Here is an 8,766-nt window from a genome sequence, read left to right on the forward strand (position 1 = left end):
AAAATATACTGAATGTTCTCTGTTATTTATGTCCTGAAATTGTTTGTTTTGAACATTCTGAACTTTATAGGACTCATCTTATTTCCTTCTCTTTCTCCCGTTTCTCAGCCCAGGCTACTGCAAGCTTCCAGGCGCGCTACTCTGAAACTTTCCCCACCAAGGTCTGCCTGCAGCTGAAGATCCGCGAGGTGAGGCAGAAGATCATGCAGACAGCCACACCCGGAACCTCCGGGATGTCTGAGCCCGGCGGGTCGACCGCAGGGGTCATGGGTACAATGGACCCCGCCTCTGCCGCCCACGGCTTTTCCAACACCAGCGCTCGAGACGATAGGGGAGCGGAGCCGGGAGAAAGAGGGCGGAGTCCCGAGGAGCCCAGGAGCTCGTAAAAACGGAGAGGAAGACGGTGACGAAGGAGAAAAAAGGAGAGAATGGAGAAGATTGAGAGAAAAGGAGAAGAGAGAGAGAGGAGTGTCGTGACCCACAGCGTGTCCTTGGACATGTCGTAACAGGACTCTAGCACTAAGTCAGCCTGTTCCATACTGGCCATACTCTCAGCACATTTGTAGTCCTTTGTAGTTTGACACAGAAAAGGTCTGTGGTACATGCATTCTTTCTCTCTCTCTGTTGCACGCACACACGCTCGCATACACTCCCACATACAGACACACACAGACACGCACGCACACACGCACGCACACACGCACGCACGCACGCACACACAAAGTCAGACTGTTACTATGGGGCGGCAGTCACAAGCGCTGTCACGCAGATGACGACCAGACACAACGGCACTTTGTAACACTTTGTGCGGGTGCAGTTTGCCAGCCCGCTGTTGCCATTCACTTGACTTCCCTCCCTCCACTCCTGAGCACAGTGGCTGGGATGTATCCAATGTAACCTCCACGGAAAATTCCACAGCCCCTCTATGCTGCAACAGCAGACAGCACTAAACTGGACTGGACCCACGCTGCACACACACAGTCTGCCAGTCAACTCGACCCTCGCCTGACCAAGCCATTGGCCTGCACAGTTTTTAGCGATTGTACAAAGCGAGTCAAGCATGGGTAACATTGGCTCCCGGACAAAAGGGAGGCGGGACTCGGCGTGACCATCGGCCCAATACCTGGTCCATCCGTTGTCAAGGTCACAGGCAGATTGAGTTCCTATTGGCTGGGAGAGGATGTTGTATATCGGGGTTTCCCGTTGTGGATATGAAATATGTAAAGACTGATGGGTGATGCGTGGCAATGCAACGAACTCAAAGATTGATTGGCCGTTACCGAGCACAGAGAAAAGGTGCCTTCCTCTGCCCAGGCGTTTTTTATGCATCAGCGACCAGCATCATAGGTTATTGAGATCTGTCAGTCGATGACAGGGTGGATGATGAGGCACGCACCAATTGGTTGATGCGCGACGCCTGAGCAGGGGAATGCGACCAAATGCTGAATAAGGTGATCAGCTGATCGTTTGTCAAGAACTGTAATGGAGGCGGACTCCACGAATAAGGACACAGAAAGCAGACGACGCGACGAGACGGATCCCTTGGCCCCGAAGTGAATGTTCATAAGTAAAAGTCAATTCTTTTAACCAATGTCTAGGAGTCACCCAGTAGATATGTTGCTTTCTTTTGTATTGTTGCAGTGGAAATAACCCGTTTTCTGTGGCCTGTCTTATCACTTGTGGCTCTCAATGGTGTTTTCCAGCATAGACCTATAGAAACTGAGTTTTGGAAACAGCCCGTGCTAAATTTGACTTTGGGCCATTCCCCCTCTACCATGACTTCTCAGTAGGCACTTCGAGGAGGGGGCGGGGAGTTTGTTTTTAAACGTTGAAATCAGGTGTTTGCACAATGCGTGGTCTTATGACCGCCATTTAAATCAGGAAAGTATTGTTTTTAGAGATTGTTTCCTAGAAAAAACCTTGTTGTTTCATGTTATCAGTCCCCTCTTCTTCAAGTTGGAGCCCCGTTCCTTCCCCCACTCCTAACGCCACCTCTCCCTGCTCCACTATCCAAGTGTTTTTAGAAAGTGCCCTTAAGCACTGGTCCAGGGTCAGTTGTGTTATGTAGCTCAGAATGGTTCTGATTAAGGTTTAGTTCAGGAAAAACAGATCCTAGACCAGGCCTGTAGGGCATTCTCTGGAGCCCTCTCTCCTCCCTCTCTGCCACTTTATTTCGTTCCTTACTAAATGGTGCAATAGGACATTTTGAATGGGTGAATTATGTGAGTCTGTGCCATAGATACTTACAGTACAGTCAGAAGACCCATTCTAATAACTTTGGTATAAGAAGAATTCTCTGAAATTACTATTATTGAAGAGATCAGAGCATAACTAACTAAAGTAAATGAAATTCAAATAGCACTTTTTGCCTCTTCACTCGTTGTGTGAAGAGTCGGGGTAGTTATGGGTATACCTTTCTTTTTCTGTATTCAGTTGGATGTGTGCAAAATATATAGATATATTTCCATATGTGCATAAAGATGATGTGTGTGTTTGCGCACATGCATGTATGGAGTCGGCCACACCCTGTTTTCTTTCACCTACCATACAGTAAGACATTATCCACCATATTTTATTCTCGTATTCTAGACGCAGTATTTTTACAGTAACCAGGGCTAGTACATGCCACGTTCACTATTAGAATGAGATCAAACTCATAGATTTTCTCAACGATTTATCGAGTCTCGCAGCGGTGAGGCCTGAGACGTATCCATGAACATGCATGTGCGCACGCCAGCGCACAGATATACATACCCACACATGTATGCGTGGACACTGAATGATTGTGCTTAAAATAAACTGTCCTTACTTTGGAGAAGGAATTTTAGAATGAGAGAGATGAGTGTTAGCTCATAAAAAGGCATGTTGACCATGTGCAATATTTCTAAACAAAAAAAAACTAAATATTGAAAATATTAAAGACCTAACACAATATCACTGCGCCATGGACTCTGCTCTGAGCCGGATGAGTGATTATGAGTGTGCTGGTATGATGGAATCCATCTCTGACTGAAATGACAGACTTTATCTCATGTGGAGGTCTCAGCTCCATGTTGTGCCTTAAAGTCTACGCGCACACTAATATAAAACAATGCCTAAAAGTGAATCTGAAGACAATCTGAATTCAGTGAATGTGACTGCACTTCAAAACAGTAATGGTTGTGTCCAAAAAGTTAGATCGCTGCCATTTCAGCTTTCCATGTGTGAATAGAGTTTTTGTACGATCCTAACTGTCCTAATCCTAACTTTCATACCAGTCCATGAACTTTGTTAAAGTGGGATTATCTGAGATTACATGCAATGTCAATGTCAAAATCTGAATGATTGACTACCTAGGCTCACACTTTTTTAAATTCAAAATTACCTGTTATTCGCAGTTTCTTATTAATCTGTTAACCAATTCACGGAATAAGGATGTCACTAGGCTTTGTCCAAATATTCTAGTCCACGTAAATATTTTTTTCAAACAACTCTTATACAAATAGGGTATTATAATTATTTCAGAGTGATATCTCAATTTGTGGATATATCATTGAGAAAACCAGAAAATATAGATTTTGATTACAATGAGCATTTAATGATACTAACCTGCTATATTATATCCTAATCTTCTACATTAATGAATCTAACCTGCTAGCCTGTGCTGCCAATAAACCTAACCTGCTAATTTCATTCAGGTAGTGTTAAGTGAATTAAACATACCTACAATTTAAGAAAAACATCACTCCCAATAGACTACAGTAATGGACATAAAATATTTAACCATCACTACTTACAAAAAATGATCTAACCAACAGAGTAAGAATGTTGCTTTCAGACCAGGCCACCTGTTGATTTCAACGAATAAGGAAATTACAAATATTACAGCATTTCCAGAAGTTACGCAACAACAATTTCATTCAAAATAAAAGGGCTTGTGAGTGGACAATTTACTTTAGGACCTTCCTACCCAAATCCCAACTACAGTAACCGACAAAGTGCTACGGCCAGGCAAAATGAACCTCATTCTAAATAAATGCACCCATTATCTTGTTGTCTTGTGATCTCAGAATGGGCTTCTTTGGTTTTTACTACACACTGAACGATCTACGAAACTACCTTGCATCCCATCATAAATAATGACTCATTCAGTCACAAGTTACCTAAGATTCATCAATACTTTGATCCTTTGAACACAGCCACTAATTTGATCTTGTTATTTGCTTGCAAACTAAGAAATTATGGTTCAGTTTCTCTTTAACCCAGACATGCCTTTAACTTCCCATGCTGTAATCGCACAGGTACACATATGACACCTCTTTCCGTATCCATATTCACGCCTGTTTAAACAGACAGGAAGGGCTTGGGCCATACATCTTCATAAATATTCATTTTCTTTGATTTGTCTTTCATCAGCAAACAGAAATGCTTAAGTCTTCCCAAAACATTTCTTCCTTAATTGTCTTGTCTCCATTTGGAGCCATGTCTGGCAGTAATGTGATTCGCTTATAATAAATGATGACAAAAGCTTACAACATGACTCTACCCAGGCAGTGTTGAGGTCTGACAAGTCTTGAAATGGACAGGTACACTCACCTAAAGGATTATTAGGAACACCATACTAATACTGTTTGACCCCCTTTCGCCTTCAGAACTGCCTTAATTCTACGTGGCATTGATTCAACAAGGTGCGGAAAGCATTCTTTAGAAATGTTGGCCCATATTGATAGGATAGTATCTTGCAGTTGATGGAGATTTGTGGGATGCACATCCAGGGCACGAAGCTCCCGTTCCACCACATCCCAAAGATGCTCTATTGGGTTGAGATCTGGTGACTGTGGGGGCCATTTCAGTACAGTGAACTCATTGTCATGTTCAAGAAACCAATTTGAAACAATGCTCAGGTAGGCCGTGGCATTTAAACAATGCCCAATTGGCACTAAGGGGCCTAAAGTGTGCCAAGAAAACATCCCCCACACCATTACACCACCACCACCAGCCTGCACAGTGGTAACAAGGCATGATGGATCCATGTTCTCATTCTGTTTACGCCAAATTCTGAATCTACCATCTGAATGCCTCAACAGAAATCGAGACTAATTAGACCAGGCAACATACTTCCAGTCTTCAACTGTCCAATTTTGGTGAGCTCGTGCAAATTGTAGCCTCTTTTTCCTATTTGTAGTGGAGATGAGTGGTACCCGGTGGGGTCTTCTGCTGTTGTAGCCCATCTGCCTCAAGGTTGTGCGTGTTGTGGCTTCACAAATGCTTTGCTGCATACCTCGGTTGTAGCAAGTGGTTATTTCAGTCAAAGTTGCTCTTCTATCAGCTTGAATCAGTCGGCCCATTCTCCTATGACCTCTTGCACCAACAAGGCATTTTCGCCCACAGGACTGCCGCATACTGGATGTTTTTCCCTTTTCACACCATTCTTTGTAAACCCTAGAAATGGTTGTGCGTGAAAATCCCAGCAACTGAGCAGATTGTGAAATACTCAGACCGGCCCGTCTGGCACCAACAACCATGCCACGCTCAAAATTGCTTAAATCACCTTTCTTTCCCATCCTGACATTCAGTTTGGAGTTCAGGCGATTGTCTTGACCAGGACCACACCCCTAAATGCATTGAAGCAACTGCCATGTGATTGGTTGATTAGATAATTGCATTAATGAGAAATTGAACAGGTGTTCCTAATAATCCTTTAGGTGAGTGTATATCAGCTAACTATGTCATGGCTGTGTTCAATACATACAAATAAACCAAATGCAGCTCGGCACGTCATCAACAGCTTAATTCAAGTTTCAAGGTTTATTTGTCAAATGCACCAAACAACACGGCGTCATCCTGTGAAATGAAATTCTTATCACATGGCCCCCCAACAAACTACATAGTTAGAGTTAAGAGGAAGAGTGCATAAGCAAAAATATATCTAGACCGAAAATAATAATAAAATAAAGCAACAATATTCATAACACTGTACACTAGCAGCAATTTAAAAGAGAGTACTGTAAACTAGCAGCAATCTGAGTAGTATAATTGAAAATGTATATCTGGCAAGTATGGCAGTAATATACATAACAGTATGACCTAGCAGCAATTGATAGAGTTATTGAAATATTAGATACATATGAGTGCAAAAAGCTTATGAACGGTGACATAGCACACTACAACTATGTAGTGAGAATTAAGAAGAAGGCTGGCCCTTGTGGTCCGATCCAACAGACAAGCTACTGTAGCTCAAATTGCTGATAAAGTTAACACTGATAGAAAAGTGTCAGAACACACAAGTGCATCATAGTTTGTTGTGTATGGAGCTGCGTAGCCACAGACCAGTCAGGGTGCCCATGCTGACCCCTGTCCACTGCCGAAAGTGCTTACAATGGGCACGTGAGCATCAGAACTGGACCACAGAGCAATGGAAGTTGGTGGCCTGGTCTGATGAACCAAGTTTCCTTTTACATCACTTGGATGGCTGGTTGCGTGTGTCGCTTACCTGAAGAACACATGGCACCAGAATACACTATGGGAATGATGCAACCCATGCTTTGGGCAATGTTCTGCTGGGAAAGCTTGGGTCCTGCCATTCATGTGGATGTTACTTTGACACATATCACCTACCTAAGCATTGTTGCAGACCATGTGTAACCTTTCATGGCAACGGTATTCCTTGATAGCATTGGCCTCTTTCTGCTGCATAATGCGCCCTGCCACAAAACAAAAATGGTTCAGGAATGGTTTGAGGAACACAACAACGAGTTCAAGGTGTTGACTTGGCATCCAAATTCCCCAGATCTCAATCCAATCGAGTATCTGTTGGATGTGCAGGACAACCAAATCCGATCCATGGAGGCCATACCTCACAACTTACAAGACTTAAAGGATCTGCTTCTAAGGTCTTGGTGCCAGATACCACAGCACACCTTCAGAGGTCTAGTGGAGTCCATGCCTCAACAGGTCAGGGCTGTTTTGATGTCAAAAGGGGGACCTACACAATATTAGGCAGGTGGTCATAATGTAATGGTTGAAAATTACACTATACATAGCAGCAGTTTAAAAAGAGTAATGCAATGTAATTGAGTCTGGAAGTGGAAGTGCGTGCTCCGGTAGCGTCTACCAGATGGCAGCAGTGTGAACAGACCATAGCCTGGGTGGCTGTGATCTTTGATGATGTTCGTGTATGGAAGATGCCTTGCACAGAGGAGAGATGGCAGCCGATGATGCGCTCCGCAGACTTCACCACCCTCTGGAGGGACTTGCAGTCTGCAGTGGAGCAGCTGCCGTACCAGGCAGTAATGCAGCCTGAGAGGATGCTCTCAATGGTGCAGAAGTTGGTGAGAGTTTTTGCAGACATGCCAAATTTCTTCAGTCTCGTCTGGAAGTATAGTTGTTATTGGGCAGGTTTCACTGCTGAGTACGCTTGTCTGGACCAGGTGAGGTCACACAGGTGAGGTCACACACAGAGAAACTTGAATTCGGAGTCTCCACTTAAGCTCCATTGATGTGTATGGGGGCATGATCCCCTCTCTGCCGCTTCCTGAAGTCCACGATCATCTCTTTAGTCTTACAGACATTATGAGCGAGATTGTTGCCCTGTCACCATGTAGCCAGGTTCCTTACCTCCTTTCTGTAAGCGGTCTCATCATTGTTGGAGATGAGACCCAAGATGGTAGATTTTCTTTCTGTGAATTTGAGGATGATGTTGGAGCTGTGTGTGGCCACGCAGTCATGTGTGAAAAGGGAGTACAGGAGGGGACGGAGTATGCATCCTATGGGGCTCCAGCTCTCAGGGTCAATGCAGAGGAGGTGAGGTTGCCCATTCTCACCACCTTTGGCCATTCAGGAAGTCCAGGATCCAATTGCAGAGGGAGTTATTAAGTCCAAGGGGTCTTGAGCTTAGGAACAAGCTTGGCAGGCACAATAGTGTTGAATGCAGAGCTGTAGTCCGCAAACAGCATCCTCACGTATGTGTTGCCTTTTTTCAGGTTGGAAAGGGCATGTGGAATGGGATAATGTTGTTAGGGCGATGGCATCATCCGTAGGTCTGTTGGGGCGGAATGCAAATTGAAAGGGGTCCAACGTGTCAGGAAGGGTGGAGCAGATGTGAGTTCTGACCAGCCGCTCGAAGCACTTCATGATGGTGGAGGTCAGTGCTACAGGGCGGTAGCTGTTCAGGCAGGTGATGGAAGATTACTTCGGTACAGGGACGATGGTGGTCTGTTTGAAGCAGCAGATGAATGCAGGGAGAGGCAGGGAGAGGAGAAAACCTTTGCTAGTTGGTTTGCGCACCCCCTGAGGACATGGCCTGGAATGCCATCTGGCCCTGGTGACTTCAGAGGGTTCACTTTTTTAAAAACTCTCCTCCCGTCAGCCGTGGTTAGGGTCTGAGTGTAGTCGTCCTGGTCCTCAGCAAGCCTCACTGAAAGAATTGTGTTGGTTGCCTCAAACTGTAATTGACTGACAGATTGCGATTACATACTTCATGAAGCAATATTTAAAATACATTATCCAGGTTTTGTATCTGTCAGGTGTCAGCACCATCTGAGCAGAGGAAGCTTGAAGCAACATCCCACCACATCAACCAAATTAAGCAAACATAACTCAAAATCTTATCTTTGACCAAATGAAGCAAACGTATTACAGAACATCTTTTCTTTTCTTTGGTTATTGCCACTAAGGCCAAATTTGAAATGTTGATATTCCTTAGCTTGGGGCCCTGAATACCATGGTTGTCGTGACACATCTATAAATTGTCTTCAAGCACTACTTGAGATTGCTAGTTACTTGCCA

The 8,766-nt window shown here is 44.3% G+C and overlaps 1 protein-coding gene across 3 annotated transcripts in view; it reads left to right on the forward strand.

Annotated features, from left to right (window-relative positions):
• Positions 1-2,934, forward strand: part of cica (capicua transcriptional repressor a) — a 29,412-nt gene extending 26,478 nt beyond the window's left edge. For all 3 annotated transcript variants that reach the window (XM_010903261.5, XM_010903262.5, XM_010903263.5), the window contains exon 20: positions 109-2,934. In XM_010903261.5, coding sequence (XP_010901563.4) covers positions 109-386 — 278 coding nt within the window. In that variant the 3' untranslated portion in view covers positions 387-2,934. The remainder of the gene's footprint in view (positions 1-108) is intronic.
• The last annotated feature ends 5,832 nt before the right edge of the window (positions 2,935-8,766 follow it).

This window comes from Esox lucius, chromosome 10, assembly GCF_011004845.1.
Source record: "Esox lucius isolate fEsoLuc1 chromosome 10, fEsoLuc1.pri, whole genome shotgun sequence".
Lineage (NCBI taxonomy): Eukaryota > Metazoa > Chordata > Actinopteri > Esociformes > Esocidae > Esox > Esox lucius.